The 25,241-nt window shown below is 34.4% G+C and overlaps 1 protein-coding gene across 2 annotated transcripts in view; it reads left to right on the top strand.

The window, feature by feature from the left end:
• Window positions 1-25,241, top strand: part of LOC117342491 (peroxisome biogenesis factor 1-like) — a 61,568-nt gene that overhangs the window by 26,455 nt on the left and 9,872 nt on the right. For both annotated transcript variants that reach the window (XR_004535868.1, XM_033904666.1), the window contains exons 16-19: window positions 665-747; window positions 1,190-1,293; window positions 2,122-2,511; window positions 3,285-3,475. Coding sequence is in view for 1 of the 2 variants with exons in the window: in XM_033904666.1 (XP_033760557.1) it covers window positions 665-747; window positions 1,190-1,293; window positions 2,122-2,511; window positions 3,285-3,475 (768 nt within the window). In the remaining variant the exon portion in view is untranslated. The remainder of the gene's footprint in view (window positions 1-664; window positions 748-1,189; window positions 1,294-2,121; window positions 2,512-3,284; window positions 3,476-25,241) is intronic.

The following is a 25,241-nucleotide window of genomic DNA, read 5'->3' on the forward strand; positions in this document are numbered from 1 at the left end:
GAGAAAGAAAAAATTTGCACTATGTAAAGCAGATTTCCCCGTCTCATGCACCATATCTATGTATAGGGAAAGTTGGTAAAATCACTCGGTCAAGTCACTCGATCAAGTCACTAGACCAAAGTCACTCGATCAAGTCATTCAATCAAGTCACTCGATCAAGTCACTCGATCAAGTCACTCGATCAAGTCACTCGACCAAAGTCACTCGACCAAAGTCACTCAATCAAGTCAGTTGATCAAATCACTCGGTCAAGTCACTCGATCAAGTCACTCGACCAAAGTCACTCGATCAAGTCATTCGATCAAGTCACTCGATCAAGTCACTCAATCAAGTCACTCGATCAAGTCACTCAATCAAGTCACTCGACCAAAGTCACTCGACCAAAGTCACTCAATCAAGTCAGTTGATCAAATCACTCGGTCAAGTCACTCGATCAAGTCACTTGATCAAGTTATTCGAGTAAGTCACTCAATCAATTCACTCGAGTAAGTCACTCGACCAAAGTCACTCAATTAAGTCATTCAATTAAGTCACTCGACCAAAGTCACTCAATCAAGTCTCTCGTTTACCTGTTTGTTTACCTTTGATGATTTACCTGTTTGTTTACCTTTGATGATTTACCTGTTTGTTTACCTGTGACGATTTACCTGTTCATTGTTTGTAGGCGTGGTCATGACAACACAGGTGTGACGGACCGAGTGGTCAACCAGCTTCTGACCCAGCTGGACGGTGTAGAAGGACTAGAAGGTATGCGTCCATTGGTCTATATTTGCAGACCTTCTGACCTTGACCTTGACATTGACTTACTTTAAAAAAAATTATCCTTGGTCACAGTATGTTAACCGTACATATAGGATAGGGCTATTATATTTGACATGTGTGTTCCTTGTGACAAGGCCTTTCCATTGGTGCTACATTTGCAGACATACTGACCTCGACCGTGGCCTTTGACCTACTTTAAGTAACTAATTACGAATTACAATAAACTTGATAAGCTATGTTGTCTTCTGACCCCTCTTGTATCTGATCTGTCGTAGGTTTTTCCTGTACACTGAAGAATTTTAGGTCATTACGACTTTGTTTTGTTTCCTTGTACATGGAAAAAAAAACTAAACCATAAGTGAGATTGATGTTGTGTTACTATGACTACCATACGTAGTAATCGATGCTTTGTTTCCATGACAACCAGGTGTATATGTATTGGCTGCAACCAGTCGTCCGGACCTTATTGATCCCGCACTCCTGCGTCCCGGACGTCTGGACAAGTGTCTTCAATGTCAACTACCCAACAAGGTAGGACAGTTATATAGAGGTTACACAATGAGTGATTGTTGGATATGGAATTTATTTCACACGAGTAAGTTATTTTTTAAAAGTTACGAAAGACATGAGCTTTAGCGACTGTCTTTTGCAACTTTTAAAAGATAACTTACGAGTGTGAAAAAAATTCCACATCCAACAATCACGAGTCGTGTGACCTGTTTCTATCACAATAATATCGGTTTGAATCAAAGGGAAACGTGGCCAAATATAACATAATATGACATCCGGGACCCGGTGATGTGACATCAAAGTCAAAGTTCGAATTCTTGACCAATCAAAAGACCGGAATGTCATATACCACTAGTAGTATATAACATACATTTATCCAACAGTCGGCACATTTATACAATGGCTTGAGAGTGGAATAACACGGCGTATTGTGGTAGAAATAGAGGATATTAAATGGTTTCCTGTTGAATATCACATACATATAGATTCATGAGTATGACATTTTTTGCAAGAAACACCATTGAAAAATATTTGTATATTCTGTCATATGGAGAAATATATAGGACGTTCACAGGGAAATCATTCAATTTTCTATTAATTTCAGTTAAAAGACAAAAAATAAAAAATAAAAGAAATCATGGGAATCAGTTGTATAATTATTGGTGTTGTATTTTTATGACTTTAAGCTTGACAATAAAAGTTTTGAAACCAATTTTGTTTTCACCTTTTGATCTTCCAAGTTTTCTTTAGTTTTCCTCAGTTTTAAGAATAATGTTAAGATAGTAAAATAGAGAAATTCATCTTAAGTTATTTTTTGAAAACTCATGACATTTTGTCTTGTTTTTGTAGGAGGAAAGATTGAAGATTCTCCAAGCGTTGACCAGAAATATTACCCTTGGTCCTGACGTCAATCTACAATATTTTGCCGACGAATGCGAACATTTTTCTGGTGCAGATTTGAAAGCTTTGCTCTATAATGCTCAACTTGAAGCTATACATGAAATTACGGGTCGTCTTGTAAAGGGAGATAGCCAGGGTTCTTCACCGAAGAAGGCAATAAGTGATTCGGCTTTACGGTCACAACTAGACGCTCACCACAAAAAGATTGACCTCCAGATTACCAAGGTCGCCCTGCGGGATCGGCGGCCATCTTGGAGTTCTCTAGTCACATATATACCGAAACTCGAGGAAGGCATAGCAGATGTCAGTGAAGAAATGGAAGAGAAGTTAAATTTCCAGGTTTGTTTGGTAGTTTTACTTGCCTTTTGAAAAAATGAGTATAGATATGGAGTCACTCTTAACTTCTGAGTTGACTGGGGAAAGTTTTGGCTGAAAGTTGTGTCATTTAATGGTTTAAATCTTCATTATTGTATGCTGGGATACTGTTGACAAGAAGGTTTCCAAGAGGTCTAACATAGACTTACTAGAGTCAGAACAAAACTTTTCCAATTTTTTTGGAAAATAGTTTTTAAAAATCATCCAAATGGCACCATATGACAAATCTGCCAAGTAGACTTCTGTCATATATAGCATCATTATGGGGAGATCGAGTTTTATTTGATATCAAAGTAGTTCTGAACAGGTTTGTATTTATTGTGTATTAAAGGGAAAATCATGAAAAAATGAGGTTATAATACACTTTTGGAAAGGCTAGTCAAAGTTTTAATGATCCCAAATAAAACACCAAAATAATTTATGTCCAACAACAATAATGCATTTATGTTTGAGAGTTGTCTCCCTTTGACTGATTTCTAGAAGCATGTTTTTCAAAATTGTGATTTTCTGCACAATGGTACTCTGACAATGACTAAATGATAGATATGATCTATTTTTAACTTTTGTCAGATATATCAGTTAAATTATGCTAGAACTCAATATGAGCCACAAATATTAAGAAATTTACCAAATAATGAATAATTTTCTAGTTGGATTTCTCGACAAATAATTTAAGACAATAGGAATAAGAGAGTTTTATTTTGATATTGTTTAAATCTGAATCTTTTTTATGTCAGGTGGATCAAATCAAAGCGAGGCTGAAGGTAAATAAGTCACTGGAGCGTGTCAGTACAGCAGAAACTTTGTTCTCACCCGTGGCCACCTCCAAGTCTCCGATGGTCCAGATAAGTCGCGCACATCTGACGACAGCTCTGACCAAAACAAGGCCGTCGGTTTCAGGAGATGAACGAAACAAATACCAAAGAATGTGAGTACAACTTAAAACTTCACCAATTATTTAGTTATCATCTCACAAGTTTCGAGTAACCCTGAACTAATGCCTGTTGGTGTCGGCGTCGGTGTCCCACCCCAAATCTTGTATACCCCTTTTTGATTGACACACACCTAATATATACATGTATATTGTATAATGATTGACACACACCTAATGTATACATGTATAGTGTATGATTGACACACACCTAATATATACATGTATATTGTATAATGATTGACATACACCTAATATATACATGTATATTGTATAATGATTGACACAGACCTAATGTATACATGTATAGTGTATAATGATTGACACACCTAATATATACATGTATATTGTATGATTGACACACACCTAATATACACATGTATATTGTATAATGATTGACACAGACCTAATGTATACATGTATATTGTATAATGATTGACACAGACCTAATGTATACATGTATATTGTATACTGATTGACATACACCTAATGTATACATGTATAGTGTATGATTGACACACACCTAATATATACATGTATATTGTATAATGATTGACACAGACCTAATGTATACATGTATAGTGTATAATGATTGACACAGACCTAATATATACATGTATATTGTATGATTGACACAGACCTAATATACACATGTATATTGTATAATGATTGACACAGACCTAATATATACATGTATATTGTATACTGATTGACACAGACCTAATGTATACATGTATATTGTATACTGATTGACACACACCTAATATAAACATGTATATTGTATAATGATTGACACAGACCTAATGTATACATGTATAGTGGATGATTGACACAGACCTAATATATACATGTATATTGTATGATTGACACAGACCTAATATATACATGTATATTGTATAATGATTGACACAGACCTAATATATACATGTATATTGTATGATTGACATACACCTAATATATACATGTATATTGTATGATTGACACATACCTAATATATACATGTATATTGTATAATGATTGACACAGACCTAATGTATACATGTATATTGTATACTGATTGACACAGACCTAATATATACATGTATAGTGTATGATTGACATACACCTAATATACACATGTATATTGTATAATGATTGACACAGACCTAATATATACATGTATATTGTATGATTGACACACACCTAATATATACATGTATATTGTATAATGATTGACACACACCTAATATATACATGTATATTGTATAATTATTGACACACACCTAATATACACATGTATAGTGTATGATTGACACAGACCTAATATATACATGTATATTTTATACTGATTGACACACACCTAATATACATGTATATTTGGTCATGTGTTCTTTTGTTTTTTCAGGCATATATTTTTATGTTAACACAAAAACTGTGATTGTTTTTCACTGTACAAAAATTAATTAATTTTTTTCTGCTAAATATGTTTATTTTTCTTCATGGACATTTCTATTGTTATCGATCCTGTCATTACAGTGCTTGAAACAATGTAGGTTTTTTTTACTGGAATCATGTTTTCTGTCTGTCCTTTTGTCTGTCCATCTTTGTTTCCATTAGTTTATCAATCCATCATTCTGCCAGTCTATGCTTCATATTATCTAGAACATATCTCTTGTACTGTTACACCTATAATTGACCAAATTCACTTGGGGATTGATTTGTTTGTTTGCTGGGTTTATCACCCCATGAACAGCCAGGGTCATTTTGAGGCAGGGTCTCTTTGTAGTAGTTGGTGAATACCTCACTGAGGTAAACATACAGGAGGCCCTTTGCATGCCATCCAGAGTGTCTAGGGGTAAACTGTCTTTTCCAAGGACATCAACCGCGGCAGCACTGACCATTAGGGGAATTTTTATGGATGGTCTTGAATACTAAAATTGGTTGTCATGTCAGAGTATATACAGAATTGATCCAAAGTTCTTGTAGTATCTTTTGGCCTGTTCAGAGTTTGGGGGTTGGAGGGGTGGGGGTGGGGGGGGGGGGGGGGGGGGGGGGGGAAACAAACTTCTTGTAGTATCCTTGGGCCTGTTCAGAGTTTGGGGGTTGAAGAGGTGGTGGGGGTGGGGGGCATATTTCTTGCAGTATCTTTGGGTCTGTCAATTTACCTTACTGAACCAGATCATCAGTTTTTGAAATGTAACATTTTAGGTATAAATCATGATTGCCCTGCACATGTCAGTACAGGCCATGGAAGTATTTGTCAAGACTTGTCTAAAAGTAACATATAATCACTGGGTCGATCCTTATTTCATAAACAAACAACTGACAGGTAAAAATTATCATAACGTTTGGATGGCGATAAAACAATAATATTTTAGGTGTGTATTTGTGGACACTGTGCAGGACTGTTTTTTTCATAGGGCTTTTTTGGACCAATGATGTTTCACAGTAAACCAATATAACCAAAATCTGCGATTAACTGCCAAAATCTTCATCCAATTCACTTATTTACTTGTCAAAACAGACAAAAAGCCCAATCCTAAATGAGTGAAAAAGAAAAGATCCCTGTTACTGCATCTATATATAGATTTCTGGTTCATATAAGGTCAGGATACATACCGGACAAAAGTTACCACATCTGTTAATGATGAAGTAGCTCACGTTTCTATATTTAGAGTATTTATCAATGGTTCAGCAATAAATAGGAAAAACTGCAGAAATTTAAAAAAAAATTGATCATTTAAATGATATCTCTGAGTTGGCCCTGTTTTACATTGTAACCATGGGAATCTTTACAATGGTTACGATTACAAGTTATTACCCTGTTTTTCAAACATACACAGATTATTTACTCTCAGAACTCGTAATCCTCAAAGACAACTGTCGATCCGCCAGCCATATTTTTCTGCCATTAAACCTAAAAACACTGACTGAATAAATATACAAGTCAAATTATTCATTTGAATTTTGAGATTAAATGGTATTTTGTTTAAACAAAGGTTGACACGGTTTGGTGATGGGTCCCTCTTTAGGACCAGAATCACGCTCTTTGTGTGTATGACAGATATTGATCCATATTTCCACTTGACACGAGAATTAGGCTGACATTTTGACAGTTGGTGTTTCTCAATTCAAAATATTGACTTCCAGCCAATTCATTTGATTGTCTTAAAAGTTTCTCCCACAGATGTGAGAGGCAGTCAGTGAATGGGCTCTATAACTCAGATTTAAATAACTCTAATGTTGGTGGGGGGGGCTTGTTATTTTGAACACTTTAATGTTAACTTGTTAGTCTGGACACTTTAATGTTAACTTGTTAGTCTGGACACTTTAATGTTAACTTGTTAGTCTGGACACTTTAATGTTAACTTGTTAGTCTGAACACTTTAATGTTAACTTGTTAGTCTGGACACTTTAATGTTAACTTGTTAGTCCAAACACTTTAATGTTAACTTGTTAGTCTGGACACTTTAATGTTAACTTGTTAGTCTGGACACTTTAATGTTAACTTGTTAGTCTGGACACTTTAATGTTAACTTGTTAGTCTGGACACTTTAATGTTAACTTGTTAGTCTGGACACTTTAATGTTAATTGTTAGTACAAACACTTTAATGTTAACTTGTTAGTACAAACACTTTAATGTTAACTTGTTAGTCTGGACACTTTAATGTTAACTTGTTAGTACGAACACTTTAATGTTAACTTGTTAGTCTGGACACTTTAATGTTAACTTGTTAGTCTGGACACTTTAATGTTAACTTGTTAGTACGGACACTTTAATGTTAACTTGTTAGTCTGAACACTTTAATGTTAACTTGTTAGTCTGGACACTTTAATGTTAACTTGTTAGTCTGGACACTTTAATGTTAACTTGTTAGTCTGGACACTTTAATGTTAACTTGTTAGTCTGGACACTTTAATGTTAACTTGTTAGTACGGACACTTTAATGTTAACTTGTTAGTCTGGACACTTTAATGTTAACTTGTTAGTCTGGACACTTTAATGTTAACTTGTTAGTCTGGACACTTTAATGTTAACTTGTTAGTCTGGACACTTTAATGTTAACTTGTTAGTCTGAACACTTTAATGTTAACTTGTTAGTCTGGACACTTTAATGTTAACTTGTTAGTCTGAACACTTTAATGTTAACTTGTTAGTCTGGACACTTTAATGTTAACTTGTTAGTCTGGACACTTTAATGTTAACTTGTTAGTCTGGACACTTTAATGTTAGATTGTTAGTCTGGACACTTTAATGTTAACTTGTTAGTCTGGACACTTTAATGTTAACTTGTTAGTACGGACACTTTAATGTTAACTTGTTAGTCTGGACACTTTAATGTTAACTTGTTAGTCTGGACACTTTAATGTTAACTTGTTAGTCTGGACACTTATTAACTTGTTAGTCTGGACCTTAATGTTAACTTGTAGTCTGGACACTTTAATGTTAACTTGTTAGTCTGGACACTTTAATGTTAACTTGTTAGTCTGGACACTTTAATGTTAACTTGTTAGTCTGGACACTTTAATGTTAACTTGTTAGTTTGAACACTTTACAGCTATTTTGTGTTTTCTGTAGAAGGTTTTGATACAACTTAGTGATTGGTTTTATTGACATGGTTGTTTACATTCAAAACCATTACTCCGTATGCACCTTCATTAATTTGCATATAACAAAATTTTCACAGATTAAGAAATTGGCACTCCAATATTCAGTTATATAAGACAGAATTTGCATTTATTAGTTAAATCATATTTAATACAATGTTTCCAGTGCAAAACCTTTGTCTCTTAATTTTCTTTCCATACCCAACTAACCAACTTTTCCAAACCCCTCAAATCCTATCTCTACTTGTCTAACATTTTCAAACCCCTCAAATCCTATCTCTATTTGGCTAACATTTTCAAACCCCTCAAATGCTATCTCTATTTGGCTAATATTTCCAAACCCCTCAAATCCTGTCTCTATTTTACTCACTTTTCCAAACCCCTCAAATCCTATCTCTATTTTACTCACTTTTCCAAACCCCTCAAATCCTATCTCTATTTTACTCACTTTTCCAAACCCCTAAAACCCAACCTGGACCTGGTCCCGAAAGCTTTATATAACAGTTTACTGTTTTGTAGCTGTTTGATAAAACCTTTAATTTTGAGTTAAAATTGTGGATAAAAAAAAACTTATTTAAAGAAAAAGAAAATTTATCCATTGAGCTACTTTTTAAAGACATATAATGCCTTCAGATGAAGTTTCATAGACCTGTACAAGGCATTACAAAATATTGATAATTTTAAAATGTACAAGGGTCTATGAATTGGTTTTATAGGTTGTTATACAAATTTATGGTTTAAAAAGGACAAAATGAATTGTGTTTGTAGGCTACCATAAAAAATGATTTAACAATAAGATTATAAATCCTATTTGTATTTTATCATAAAAGCAATTTGTGTAATCCTTTAATATTGGATTAAGTAGACAGCAATTATTCAATAAGAAATCGTAGAAAAGGACATCTTCTCGTAATTGACACTTATCAATAATATTATCCAATATTTTATTGGAATTAAAAACAACTCGGAATAATTTACGAAAAACTGTCTGTCCATTTTTTCAATTACCTTGTCTGGGTTATAGAATTATTGACAGAATAATTTTTTTGGCTCTCAATATCACGGTAATAAAATAGAAAGCGAGAAGTTTCATTCATTTTACAAATCTAAACAGCATCGCTAATATCAGGTTATGTGTTGAAAGAAAGGTTCCCGAAATTCTATGAATTCTGAGTAGGTTTTCTATAACATAATTTCTCAGTAATATGGTAGGAAGATTGGCAGAAATTCTCTGTTACTTCATTTCTTTGATCTCATTAGAAGCATGTATTTCAATTTCTGACATTATCTGGAGATAAAAGTCTGCAATAACCCACAGATTAGCCCACGTTATTTCCAATGTGAGTTGTTAAACATGTGCTTCTCCGAAGTCCCCAGATGGAGTTGGCAATTCTTCAGTCTTAGAATCCCATCACGGTGTCTGTATGCAAAATAGAGATGTATCGGTCACCGGCGGGGATATTTGTCATTGCTGTATACTTCGGGGAGCATTTTTTTCCAGAAATTTCACACGTAAAGCTGGGTGTATATAAATATATAGAGGTTACGCAACGAGTGATTTTTGGATATGGAATTTATTTCACATAAGTAAGTTACATTTGTATTTTTTTTTAAGTTACAAAAGACATATGCTTCAGCGAGTGTCTTTTGTAACTTTTAAAAATAACTTACGAGTGTGAAATAAATTCCATATCCAAAAATCACGAGTCGTGTGACCTGTTTCTACCACGATAATATCGGCTTGAATCAAAGAGAAATATGGCCAAGTCTTATTTCAGGCATGCAAATAATGGGTACAGGTGATGGCGGAGACCCGGTGATGTGACGTCATTCAATTATTGATGATGTTAATTACAATTGCAGCTCGGGTCAAAGTTGGAATTCTTGACCAATCAAAAGACCGGAAGGTCATATTCCACTAGTGGTATATAACACATATATATCCAACAGTCTGCACATTTATACAATGGCTTGAGAGTGGAATAACACAGCGTATTGTGGTGGAAATATAATTACTTGGACATTAAAGTGTTCAATATTGATAATGAAACCAGATATTTCAGTATTTAAAGAATCAGAAATTTTCACTCGTGTCCATATAGACAGTTTGGTGCCGTCATCACAGTATAATTGAGTTAAAGGCCTAGTCAGTTGGTCAGTGCGGGACCAAATTTTTTTTGTCATTTGTTTTACTGTGTTATATATATCTAATTATCAATCACATTGTATCATGTATACTAAGTATTGTTGAGCTAAAGATGTGAATTTCCTCTCCTTGTTTTGCTGTGTCTAATATTAATGGTAAATTTACAAAAACTGACGCATCATTTTACACTAACGTTTTCACTGTGTTAGTTATTCAGGAGAATTTGTAGCAGCATTCATCTGTGTGATGTCATGCCTGGTTATCTATCCTATAGAAGGTCATACGCTTTCAGGATATGTGTACAACATTTGAAACATCAATGCTCAATCTTTCTTTAGGCGTGATTAGTTTCCATTAAACAGGTATATAAGGGAACAACCAACCAATTGAAAAAATATATTTTTGAAACAGCCCCTGTGTATAGAAAGTTGAGCCAAGGATAAAATGTCTGGCAGCCACTGATTGGCCAGTATGTTATGAATCGAGAAAATAGATATGTATGGCCTGATAGGTAACTATCAATAAGAAATGTTGATATAAATTTCGTAAGTCCGATTGATTTTTTTCCCGAAAGTTCAGGCAATAATATTTAACAGGTAAGCATTTAAGATTTTTGAGAATTTTTACTGCGAAATTCACCCATTTTCAAAATGGCTACCCTGGAGAAAATTTGAGCTGAAGGACCCTAACCTTTTATTTTTGATTAGGTGTTATATCAGACCCTAAACTTTTGTTATAAACCATAATTGTCATATTGAATTCAAGAATTTGAATGAAATACCTCCAAAACGTTAACACTAATGTCTATGGGAAAACAATTGGTTGGTTGGTCCCTATAAAAGGAAGTCAGTTACTGAGGTTTTTAGTAAATGCAAACTGGTTTTTACTGATCACAGTTTTCTGATTTAAAAATTTAAAAATTACTTGCTTAGTAAAAATTCCCCACAATAAAGTAAGAGGACAAATTGTTTAAATAAAATGTAAAGTAATATAATTTTATCAAGGCTTCTCCTCCTGAATAACTAAACTGATTTTAATCAAACTCTCTGCAACCCACCACATTCATAGGGGGTGTCATATTATACAGCCCACATTTGGCTCACAGTGTTATTCAATCTCTGTATGCCTAAAATGTATGATATTTCAATGTTATCAAATTAAAAAAAAATTGGTTACTTAATTAGTGGTTGATACACTCCCTTAGGGCATCTTGTCTCAATTGGGGATATTGTCCCTTTGAAAACATTTACGCAGGGTCAGATATCTGAGACAGAAAAATACACCAGCTTTTTTGATCAATTTGTCCAAGGAAATTAAAGAAAATTTAATATGATGATTTGCTAAAATAGAACTGAAAATTGCCTTAGATAAAACTCCAGATTTTCAATAATTTTTCGATTTCAAATTATTAAATATGTTAGCAAAATACATATTAAGCAAATATTTGATTCAAATTGCATTTTATTGACTTCATTTCAATCTTCAAATTAATTTGTTGAAATTAAAGAAGAGTTAACTGTGGAGTGGACATTTAAGTATAGATTGATTTTCTTTGATAAATAATTATAAGGAATATCAGTACAAATTGAAATTGATCTATATTTATCTCCAAGATGTTATCTAATTTTCAAATAGTTAATTTCAAATTAGAATATGAAATTTAAGCTGAACAGATAAAATAATCTCATGGCGACTCTCAGCCCACAACAGAAATGTAGTGAAAAGCACATTGTATTCAATAAAACACCAATTTGGATCAACTCAAACCTGAGTATACTGACATCCTGTGTAATATGACCTTGAGTATAGCAACATCCTGTTTAATATGACCTTGAGAATACTGACATCCTGTTTAATATGACCTTGAGTATACTGACATCCTGTTTAATGTGACCTTGAGTATACTGACATCCTGTTTAATATGACCTTGAGTATACTGACATCCTGTTTAATATGACCTCTTAAGTATACTGACATCCTGTTTAATATGACCTTGAGTATAATGACATCCTGTTTAATATGACCTTGAGTATACTGACATCCTGTTTAATGTGACCTTGAGTATAATGACATCCTGTTTAATGTGACCTTGAGTATACTGACATCCTGTTTAATATGACCTTGAGTATAATGACATCCTGTTTAATATGACCTTGAGTATACTGACATCCTGTTTAATGTGACCTTGAGTATAATGACATCCTGTTTAATGTGACCTTGAGTATACTGACATTCTGTTTAATATGACGTTGAATATATACTGACATCATGTTTAATATGACCTTGAGTATAGCGACATCCTGTTTAATATGACCTTGAGTATACTGACATCCTGTTTAATATGACCTTGAGTATACTGACATCATGTTTAATATGACCTTGAGTATACTGACATCATGTTTAATGTGACCTTGGGTATACATATGCACTGACATCCTATTTAATATCACCTTGAATATACTGACATTCTGTTAATTTGTGACGTTGTGTATACTGACATCCTGTTTAATCTGAACTTGAGTATACTGATATCCTGTTTAATATGACCTTGAGTATAATGACATCCTGTTTAATGTGACCTTGAGTATACTGATATCCTGTTTATAATGACCTTGAGTATAGCAACATCCTGTTTAATATGACCTTGAGTATACTGACACACTGCTCAATGTGACCTTGAGTATACTGACATCCTGTTTAATATGACCTTGAGTATAGCAACATCCTGTTTAATATGACCTTGAGTATAGTGACATCCTGTTTAATATGACCTTGAGTATAATGACATCATGTTTTATATGACCTTGAGCATACTGACATCCTGTTTAATATGACCTTGAGTATAGTGACATCCTGTTTAATATGACCTTGAGTATACTGACATCCTGTTTAATATGACCTCGAGTATACTGACATCATGTTTAATATGACCTTGAGTATAGTGACATCCTGTTTAATATGACCTTGAGTATAATGACATGTTTAATATGACCTTGAGTATACTGACATCCTGTTTAATATGACCTTGAGTATACTGACATCCTGTTTAATATGACCTTGAGTATAATGACATCTTGTTTAATATGATCTTGAGTATAGCAACATCCTGTTTAATATGACCTTGAGTATACTGACATCCTGTTTAATATGACCTTGAGTATACTGACACACTGCTCAATATGACCTTGAGTATACTGACATCATGTTTAATATGACCTTGAGTATAATGACATCCTGTTTAATATGACCTTGAGTATACTGACATCCTGTTTAAAGTGACCTTGAGTATACTGACATCCTGTTTAATATGACCTTGAGTATAGTGACATCCTGTTTAAATGACCTTGAGTATACTGGCATCCTGTTTAATATGACCTTGAGTTTACTTTGAGTATTCCAATCTTAAGATTGTATATTTAAAATAGGAAAAATGAAATGGAAAATTTTTCTTTAAAGTTGTTTTCTATAGTTATATTATTAAAAAAAAATGATGGCTTTCACGAATTGGTTTGGCTTTATTTTGATACACACCAAACCGATAAAAATGGATGAAAAATGATGCGTTACTGGATTTCTGTTTCTTGAAAAATATAGAATTCAGTTTGATATATATTCACATCTGTACAGACGAACTATCGAACAGTCAAAAACTATGAGCCAGATATTTGAGACATATTTTTTTATAAAAAAAAATATTGTCATTATCTGTATGACTGGCATATATATACTGCAGTCGTAGCAACCATGGAAAAACACGAAATAAGTTGTCACTGTCTACTACAATTTCCTCCGTAGAATACAAAATGATATATGCACCTGCTGTACTTCTTCGTCTAATTCCCCTTAAACTGTTATGTGTTAAAGAAATAGATCTGTTTTTTCTTCACAACACTTTGGCCAAAACCCAAAAACTTCAAAAAATTCAAATCAATTTCTTTTTATATGAAAAAACTTGATATGTATAACTATGCTCTTTTCAACTTTCAAAAGTGCAGTTTTTTTCGTAGTTAAAAAAAACGCCTGGGAGGAAGTAATGAGTATTGAGTGGCCTTAGCCATGTGACAGGGTAGCGTTTACACAGAAATTGTTTCCAGTTAGTCTTTAATAAGAAATTGATTTTTAGCATTCAAGGAATCCTTGTATAAGAGCCAGTTGAAACATATAATTTTCCTCCAAATTGTCCTATTCAGAGATTCAATGGAATTGTAAAACTCTCCCCAAACTCCTTAATTCTATGTGTGCGCTGTAAAGATTGTATTGCCTCTAAGATAATTTTTTTCATTGCCATTGTAGCGTTTTGAATAACAGTACAAAAGTCGTTAATTTTGCTATTTTGATTGTGCGCTCAAATATTGACAGATTCATACGCGACCAACAACGAAATCAAATGAAGTCAGAAATTAACTGTTAGGAGCGATTGATACAGTTATGGGTAAAGCAAATTCGGATATAGATTCATTAAATCTTTAACAATACTTCTGATCCATGCGGTATAGACTCTCTTTGTTACCGGTGAAAAATTGGACGTAAATTTTGTATTCATAGATTGTATTGCAAGCATCACCAAACTCGAGTTGTATTTGTCTAGTTAGGGAGCCGATAAAGGTTAGTGAATAGCCAATGAATGGCATTGTTATATCTCGCGCCAATATTACACGCTCATCAGATGGTATTGAAATGTATTCTATAGACCCAAGTTGGTATCTACACATCGAGAACTAGTAAATCTGCCCACAGGAGTCTCTTAGGTAATTGTAATACAAGCGTTATCAGAATTTTTACAATTTTTTTTTACCGTTAATGCGTAGATTCCGATGTGTCGGCTGACTGGAATTCATTCAATAATGAGTTTGTCTCCTGTTTGAAATTGTTTTCATTGACTCCTTTTTTAAAGTGTTGAATAGAGGGTGGAGAGATATCGTTGTTTGTTGGGCCAGGATTGTGTCCCTTCCCTAATAATCTTTGGTATTGGAGACATGAAAATTTGCTTAATAGATGTTATTATAAATATTTGATAAACATTTTATCGGTTTTTGTTCAGATTGTTCTCCATTGATATCTCTACTGTGTATTTCGGGCCAATTGCTTTTTTTATTTGATGAGTGTGGTTACACTTTTTATAGAGTATTGTCCCTTTTGAGAACTCTTTTTTTAATGGAGCCCTTTGTAAATGGTGACATGAAATTGACCAAATGTATGTAATCGTCTGTATTGACATTTTTAGAATCACAGTTCACTTGAATGTTTCCGTAGATAGGTTGTGTAACATAAGTATGTTGCTATTTACTTATGTATAGGTAAATAAAAAGTAAACATTATTAAATTTCTAATGAGTTTAATCAACATAAATACACATTTTAAGCAGGCAGAGTATTTTCTTCAGATTTATTTGTTGTAGAAAAAATTGGACAAAGTTTTTGAATGCATCATTTCACTCCATTGAATGGCGGTATTTTGTTTACTGAAAAAAGGCAAATGTTTCGCTGAAACTAATAATTTTAATATTCAACAGAAGAACTTGTATTGGATACAATAACATCAGAGATCTACCTATGTCTGAGATCAGATGTCTTTTATGTAATAGTTGTAAAAGATAAGAATTTTAGGCTAATTTTGAAGGGCTTTAGATTCGTGTGAATTTAAATAAAGAATTTTTGTCGCCTTCCTCCCCTACACCCGTAGGCCTACTTACCATATATTAAAGATTGAACACTTCCACAGCCAAGCTCCTAGTTTTAAGAACTTTAAGTTGGTTGATATTGGAGTTGAGGAAATTTTCTTAAGGAAATTATTACATTTTCATTACCATTACATGTTGTGTTTTTACATTGGAAATTTTAGGTATTCTTGTATTTATAGCCCTGAAATAAAATCAATGTAGAGTCTTTCATGGTAGGAAATAGTTCATGTACTAAGACATGGAAATATGACTGGCTTTCATGGTATGAAATAGTTTATGTACTAAGACATGGAAATGTGGCTGGCTTTCATTGTATGAAATAGTTTATGTACTAAGACATGGAAATATGACTGGCTTTCATGGTATGAAATAGTTTATGTACTAAGACATGGAAATATGACTGGCTTTCATGGTATGAAATAGTTTATGTACAATGTGGCTGGCTTTCATTGTTTGAAATAGTTTATGTACTAAGACATGGAAATGTGACTGGCCTGTAGTAATCACAGTATCCGTCCATCTGTCTGTCGTCCATCTGTCTGTCGTCCATCTGTCTGTCCATCCATCTGTCTGTCTGTCTGTCTGCACTTATGTTTCTGAAGATCGTCTCCATATCCAGAAATCCAACATTTCTGAAAATCCACATGGTGATAAGTTGTGATGGGCAGGTGATAAGTTGTGATGGGCAGATGTACAGTGATTTTTCAAAAATGTTTACAAGGTCAAGGTAAATGTCACTATTACTAAAAATAGAAACAGGAATGTACTGTCAAAATACATCACACAAGGCCAGGTACAGAAAGCCAAACTTTTTGAAATTTCTGATGATGATGCACTGTGATAAGCTGGTGTTGGGCTTATAGATTTAGGTGGTCATTGTTCAAGGTTAAAGGGTCAAAGGTCACACTTGACCACTTTTGAAATAAGTTAGAATAAATGTGAGTTTGTGTACAAGATATTCATCATGAATCTCTCAACCAATTTAATTGAATCCCCATACAGTACCATGCACATGTACTATCTCAAAATTACAGTGGAACTTTCGTTAAACTCGAACTCAGAAAACTCGAATACCCCGCTTAACTCGAAGTACTTCGTCAGTCCCAGCCAAATTCTCTCTTTATCCTAGTAAAAAAACTCGGAAAACTGGAATTCGGAAAACTCGAAAAACTCGGATAATACGAAGTGAAAATTTGGTCCAAACAATAAAAATCCTACTTGAAATGATCGAATAACTCGAAGTATCATGTTTCTGTCCAACAACGATCGGTTGTAAACGCTGACATTTCTTCAACATCGAAATTCCGTTTGTATCAGCACTACAATTCTACCGATTATTATATGCGATTATAAGTGTTTTATAAATTCATGAAAGAAATTGTCGGTGGAATCTTATAACAATAACTGTCGGTGATAAAAAATACCGTTTTACTTACATCAGGAAATTTCCTAAGGCGGTTGTAGATAATAGTACAGACGATAGTCAACAACTCATCTACCCGTTCGCTCAAGCGGAACTAATCTCTGACACACTGGTAGATCTACTCGGCTGATGTTTTTACAGGTGTAGAAATGAAACAGTCACCGGTGCCTATTATTTATGTAAACTGCTGAAACAATAGCGCAATTATTGCCGAGGTGTTCAGAGTAGGACTGTAACGGTCAGTGCTGTCTATTAAATCGGATAAAACGCCAACTCAGTAACAGTAACATTTTATACGCACATGCGCAGTACCAACTTCCTGTGCTAATACACATGGAAATGGCGTGGTTGTCGGTAAAACGTAAGGACTATCAAACACTATTTTATATGTCCAATATAAGGTAATGGTGCTGTTACGTTTTACATATTATCTGTGTTAAATTTAAGCGTTGATTTGATATAACATTAATAAATTGTTATTCGGTTGAATTCCATTTTATCGTTATTCCTTTTGCAAACATGACATGAACATCAGAACGTAATTGAAGTGACTAAGCGAAAGAAACTTTATCGAGACTGTATATCGGCAAAACTACACCAAACTACGAGTGACAGAACGAAATATTACATATACATTTACATGTATTGACCAGTCTTTACACTGAACTGATGAGCGACAGAGCGGAGTTATAATGATTATATAATGTTGACAAATGTTTACCAAACTTTGCACCAAAAATGACAACTCGCTTAATTCGAACACTCTGATAACTCGAAGTTTTCTCGTGGTCCCGTCGAGTTCGAGTTAATGAAGTTCCACTGTATATGATTTCTGGTGTGTCATGACTCTAGTTAAAATTTCCAAAGGTCTCTTGCTTACTGATTTCTTTTACACTTATATTAAAATAAATGAAAACCTTAAAAAACTTTTTACCAAGAAAAAAGTTCAACTGGAGTAATGGGAGGTTGACTTGGCTTTGAGTTTAAACTATGACTGGACAGAATTTGATGGTGAATATATTGTTTTAATTAAATTGTCATGATCAGCTGTATTTGGTGATGAGCACTTCTCAGTATATTTGAGTCATTTTAATTTTTGGACATTATTCAAATTTGATGAAGTGATAAGCATGGAATGATAGTTTGATTGTAGACAAAGAGCTTTGAGACATCTCAAGACATCTAAGGGGCCAATACAGTTAAAATGTTAATAATATCTTCATCTAGCCCAGGTATGGTACAATCCAATAATCTTCAGCCTTTAATCAGTATGCTTCAGATACCAAATTAAACAGTTTGATTGTTTTTGTTATATGTTATTTGTGAAATGTACACAAGAACTTTTGAAGAGCATACAAGAATTGTAGACAATTTTGAAAAGCCTAAAAGAATTGATGATAATTTCGAAAAGCCAACAAGAATTGATGATTTTGAAAAGTCTACAAGAATTGATGACAATTTTGAAAAGCATTCAAGAATTTGTAACTCCTTTGAAAAGCCAACAAGAATCGATGACAATTTTGAAAAGTCTACAATAATTGATGACAATTTTGAAAAGCATTCAAGAATTAATGACAATTTTTAAAGAACCCACAAGAATTAATGACAATTTTGAAAAGCATGCAAGAATCAATGACAATTTTGAGAAGCCTTCAAGAGTTGATGACTATTTTGAAAATCATTCAAGAATTTGTAACACTTTTGAAAAAGCCTACAAGAATTAATAACAATTTTGAAAAGCCTGCAAGAATCGATGACAATTTTGAAAGCCTTCTAGAATTGATGACAATTTTGAAAAGCATTCAAGAATTTGTAACTCTTTTGAAAATCCTACAAGAATTGATGACAATTTTGAAAATCCTACAAGAATTGATGACAATTTCGAAAAGCCTACAAGAATTGATGACAATTTTGAAAAGCCTACAAATATTGATTAGAATTAAGGTGCTCAGACATCCAGAAAGGTTACTGGTGTGATGTGATTTACTAGTGTAATGAAAACAAGCACTAATTGAGGTATACATGGTGTATTGTAATATACTTCCATTGAGTAGACTTCAGATGTTTTTGCATAAGATGACATTTCAGTTTTTTCATATCATTGTTTTGAGATTTTTCAGTAGATGTATTGTACTGGGTATTTCCCTTTGTAAGTGAAAATGTGGACAAGATGTTTAAAATCTGTATAGATTGACAACAAAAGCCGAACCAAACCTCCAGCTGAAAGTTGAATGGTGTTCAATTTGATGCAGTATGTGAATACAATTTAACATAACAAGGCGTTTGTGATACTTTTCTTGGAAATATTAGAAAAGAGATGTGAGTTAATGGCAGTGTTGAAGATTGGAAAAGGATGTAGATTCCTCTCATTAGCACATGTTGAAAGCCTCAGTATGACCCCTAATGTTCCCGGCCAATCGTTATTCTCCTCTCACACTCACTCTATTGTGAAACACTCGCGTTCAGAAGAACGACTTTCTTTTCTTAATCTTTTGACATTGTCGTGATCTTTGATACATTCCATTAAAGCTTTCATATGACCATGATTGAAAATCTTGTACACGTCAACGTTTTTAAATCAAAGACATGTCTCGAGGGGGTTTCCATTCCATTTCGTTGGTCATTTTCAACAAAATCGTGTTTCTGTTAGCGAGAGGTCAGTGAATACAATTCCTTTCACCTGAAGAGTTCCACACGCGGTTTCTGCCTCTTTTCAGCAGACAAAGGTCTCTCAGAAACTGCTCTTTCTATGAGGAAGAATCACAGGGGAGTGTTGTAAAGGGCACGTCTGAAAGACCGACTCAAAGACGCAGTGTTCCTTGAACAATATCTCGTAGAATGGATTAACCCATAATGAAAATTACAATCGCAATATTGTGGATATCTGTAGGGGGAGCTGGTGTAGAAATATGTGATGGAGACTGAGCTTAGGAATGAAGAACAGAGTAAAAATGGCATCTAGAGAAATGATAGTGACCGCGGTCCTCAACAAAAAACAAAAAATGAAATGTTAAGATTCAGTTTTCTATGAAATTATTGCTTTTTTTTAAATATATTTTTTTTTGTATTTGAAATACTTTAAACTCAAAATTTTCAATTTTAATTAATTATCCATTGAAAGATATTCACATTTTCTTAATATCACAATTAAAGATGATAAAAATTTAATTTGAATCAATTTCATTTTCGTTTTTAAGTCCTTCTTATGATAAGAGTAAATATCAGCGGTATTAATGACATCGCCGTGTTAATCTTTCCAGTGACACTTTTTATTTTATAGTATGTTACCAATTTTTTATTTTCATGGCAAATCTTGACACAGGTCAAACAGTAAATTTTAAAAACATTTAAATAAAGTATCTATTCTGAACAGCAATAATTAGTAGTTTGTCATTTTTCAAATTTTGAGATATTTCTTGTCTTGCTTGTTATCCAAAACTAAAATGTCATTTTTGTCTAAATGCAGAGAACATGCAAAAAGATAAGCAGCCAATTTTTTCAGACAATTTTCTCTAAAAAAGGGGAAAAAATCAATAAATTATGATATGTGAGTTACATCAGCCTTTTTTTCATCTGGGAGAGCTACAATAAACCTCCAATATATTCTTTTGACAAGACAATTTTTTTTTATTATCTATGAATTTTTTGTGACCAGACATTTAGATGTTTGAGTCCAACTATAGGTATTACCTATATATACACCTATCATATTTAAATAAAAAATTAAAACGTATCCACAATGACACAAGGCTCTTATTACTGCATTCTTGACAACAAGATTTAGATGTTTGCCTCAATTGTTATACACCACATAGTTTGATTGATGCAGGCAAGCTTGGCCAACTAGAGAAAATACTAGTTTATCAATAGGTCCAAAGTACACGTTTGCATTCCAAAATGTCACAAATAAATTCAAACTACATGTCACATGGTGTGATCATTGCAGTGCACTGGGTAGAGAATTCTTGCTTCTCCGTTACAAATTTTTACGTGTACAAAAGACAAAAAACACATTTGTTTGAAAAAAAGATAGCAGGCCGGTGTATTTTTTTAGAGAAAGCCAGACATGTAATCGGTTTGATGTGTTTGAATCTCAATTTGAATGGCTGTAAATTTTGAAGTTTCTTGATTTACTTTAGATTGTTCAATGATACATTTGTCATGGAGTCGATGTCTTTGCACTCCATGACAAAAACAGCTAATACTAAACTGAACGTTGTACCTCTTCTTTCCAATTCATGTTTTTTTAATTTTGATTAGGAACGTTTGTTTGGTTTTTAAACATGAATTATTTTTTTTAACTATTGATTTCCTGAAGTAACTAAACTGCTACATTTGATATAGTTGTGTCATTACCATTTGCTGTTAAAAAGCCCATGTCTGACACTAAGCCCATGTCTGGTAATAAGCCCATGTCTGATAATAAGTCCATGTCTGATAATAAGCCCATGTCTGACACTAAGCCCATGTCTGATAATAAGCCCATGTCTGGTAATAAGCCCATGTCTGATAATAAGCCCATGTCTGGTAATAAGCCCATGTCTGACACTAAGCCCATGTCTGACACTAAGCCCATGTCTGATAATAAGCCCATTTACGGTAATAAGCCCATGTCTGGTAATAAGCCCTTGTCTGGTAATAAGTCCATGTCTGGTAATAAGCCCATGTCTGGTAATAAGCCCATGTCTGACACTAAACCCATGTCTGGTAATAAGCCCATGTCTGATAATAAGCCCATGTCTGACACTAAGCCCATGTCTGATAATAAGCCCATGTCTGACACTAAGCCCATGTCTGATAATAAGCCCATTTATGGTAATAAGCCCATTTATGGTAATAAGCCCATGTCTGGTAATAAGTCCATGTCTGATAATAAGCCCATGTCTGGCGATTTTGCGGGTCCGTATATTAAGTTCGCCAAAATTTAATCCGTCAAATTACAAACGTCCTATCATTAGCCCCAGACTTTATGTGCATAAAGGGAACTGGGCATATTGCAGGAATAATACAGTAATGCCATGTGTTGATGTCAGGGGCTTATTACAGGAATAATACAGTAATGCCATGTGTTGATGTCAGGGGCTTATTACAGGAATAATACAGTAATGCCATGTGTTGATGTCAGGGGCTTATTACAGGAATAATACAGTAATGCCATGTGTTGATGTCAGGGGCTTATTACAGGAATAATACAGTAATGCCATGTGTTGATGTCAGGGGCTTATTACAGGAATAATACAGTAATGCCATGTGTTGTTGTCAGGGGCTTATTACAGGCATAATATGGTTAAATGCCATGTGTTGTTGTCCTGGGCTTATTACAGGAATAATACAGTAATGCCATGTGTTGCTGTCCTACATCTGGTACATTCACACATGCCATACCTCCCGGCATGAGACAAGATTTCCCTTATTTTCAAGTCATTTATTTCCTCCCGGGAAGATAGCCCAAATTCCCGTATTTTGTAATTCCCTCTGGTATTTTTAGCCCACCATCATCAGATGTTGGGCTATTCAAATCGCCTGCGTCCGTAGTCCGTCCGTCCGTCCCTCCGTCCGTAAACAATTCTTGTTATCGCTATTTCTCAGAAAGTACTGAAGGGATCTTTCTCAAATTTCATATGTAGGTTCCCCTTGGTGCCTAGTTGTGCATATTGCATTTTGAGACCAATCGGAAAACAACATGGCCGACAGGCAGCCATCTTGGATTTTGATAATTGAAGTTTGTTATCGCTATTTCTTAGAATGTAGTGAAGGGATCTTTCTCAAATTTCATATATAGGTTTCCCATGGTCCCTAGTTATGCATATTGCATTTTGGGACCAGTCGGAAAACAACATGGCCGACAGGCAGCCATCTTGGATTTTGACAATTGAAGTTTGTTATCACTATTTCTCAGAATGTAGTAAAGGGATCTTTCTCAAATTTCAAACGTAGGTTCCCCATGGCCCCTAGTTATGCATATTGCATTTTGGGACCAGTCGGAAAACAACATGGCCTACAGGCAGCCATCTTGGATTTTGACAATTGAAGTTTGTTATCGCTATTTCTTAGAAAGTACTGAAGGGATCTTTCTCAAATTTCATATATATGATGGTAATTGATACAGAGCCAGGTCAGACGCAAAATCACACGTGTTTTTCATATAACATGTGTATCGTGGATCAGTGATAGCAAGATGAAATCCGATAATTTCTTTTATAAAACTATCAAAATTAGCACATCTCTTGGTCGTAGTGGTCAATCATGATGTTTACAATGACTGTACCGTCCGTGACAGAGACAATATACAAAATCTAGAATGATCGTGATAAGATTTACTGCAGTCTCCTAACATGAACATCTTCAGTTCTCATGGAATATTTTTAGCCCACCATCATCAGATGGTGGGCTATTCAAATCGCCCTGCGTCCGTGGTCCGTCGTCCGTCCGTCCGTCCGTCCGTCCCTCCGTCCCTCCGTCCGTCCGTCCCTCCGTCCGTAAACAATTCTTGTTATCGCTATTTCTCAGAAAGTACTGAAGGGATCTTTCTCAAATTTCATATTTAGGTTCCCCTTGGTGCCTAGTTATGCATATTGCATTTTGAGACCAATCTGAAAACAACATGGCCGACAGGCAGCCATCTTGGATTTTGACAATTGAAGTTTGTTATCGCTATTTCTCAGAAACTATTGAGGGGATCTTTCTGAAATTTCATATGTAGGTTCCCCTTGGTGCCTAGTTATGCATATTGCATTTTGAGACCAATCTGAAAACAACATGGCCGACAGGCAGCCATCTTGGATTTTGACAATTGAAGTTTGTTATCGCTATTTCTCAGAAACTAATAAGGGGATCTTTCTGAAATTTTATATGTAGGTCGCCCTCAATGCCTAGATATGCATATTGAATTTTGAGACTAATCCGAAAACAACATGGCCGATAGGCAGCCATCTTGGATTTTGACAATTGAAGTTTGTTATCGCTATTTCTGAGAAAGCACTGAAGGGATCTTTCTCAAATTTCATATAAAGGTTCCTCTTGGTGCCTAGTTAGGCATATTGCATTTTGAGACCAATTGGAAAACAACATGGCCGACAGGCAGCCATCTTAGATTTTGACAATTGAAGTTTGTTATCGCTATTTCTCAGAAACTAATGAAGGGATCTTTCTGAAATTTCATATGTAGGTTTCCCTCAGTGCCTAGTTATGCATATTGCATTTTGAGACTAATCGGAAAACAACATGGCCGACAGGCAGCCATCTTGGATTTTGACAATTGAAGTTTGTTATCGCTATTTCTCAGAAACTTATGAAGGGATCTTTCTGAAATTTCATTTGTAGGTTTCCCTCGGTGCCTAGTTATGCATATTGCATTTTGAGACCAATTGGAAAACAACATGGCCGACAGGCAGCCATCTTGGATTTTGACAATTGAAGTTTGTTATCGCTATTTCTCAGAAACTAATAAGGGGATCTTTCTCAAATTTTATTTAAAGGTTCCTCTTGGTGCCTAGTTAGGCATATTGCATTTTGAGACCAATTGGAAAACAACATGGCCGACAGGCAGCCATCTTGGATTTTGACAATTGAAGTTTGTTATCGCTATTTCTCAGAAACTAATGAAGGGATCTTTCTGAAATTTCATATGTAGGTTCCCCTCAGTGCCTAGTTATGCATATTGCATTTTGAGACTAATCGGAAAACAACATGGCCGACAGGCAGCCATCTTGGATTTTGACAATTGAAGTTTGTTATCGCTATTTCTCAGAAACTTATGAAGGGATCTTTCTGAAATTTCATATGTAGGTTTCCCTCGATGCCTAGTTATGCATATTGCATTTTGAGACTAATCGGAAAACAACATGGCCGACAGGCAGCCATCTTGGATTTTGACAATTGAAGTTTGTTATCGCTATTTCTCAGAAAGTACTGAAGGGATCTTTC

The sequence above is a fragment of the Pecten maximus genome, chromosome 14 (assembly GCF_902652985.1).
Source record: "Pecten maximus chromosome 14, xPecMax1.1, whole genome shotgun sequence".
In the NCBI taxonomy this organism is placed as follows: Eukaryota; Metazoa; Mollusca; class Bivalvia; order Pectinida; family Pectinidae; genus Pecten; species Pecten maximus.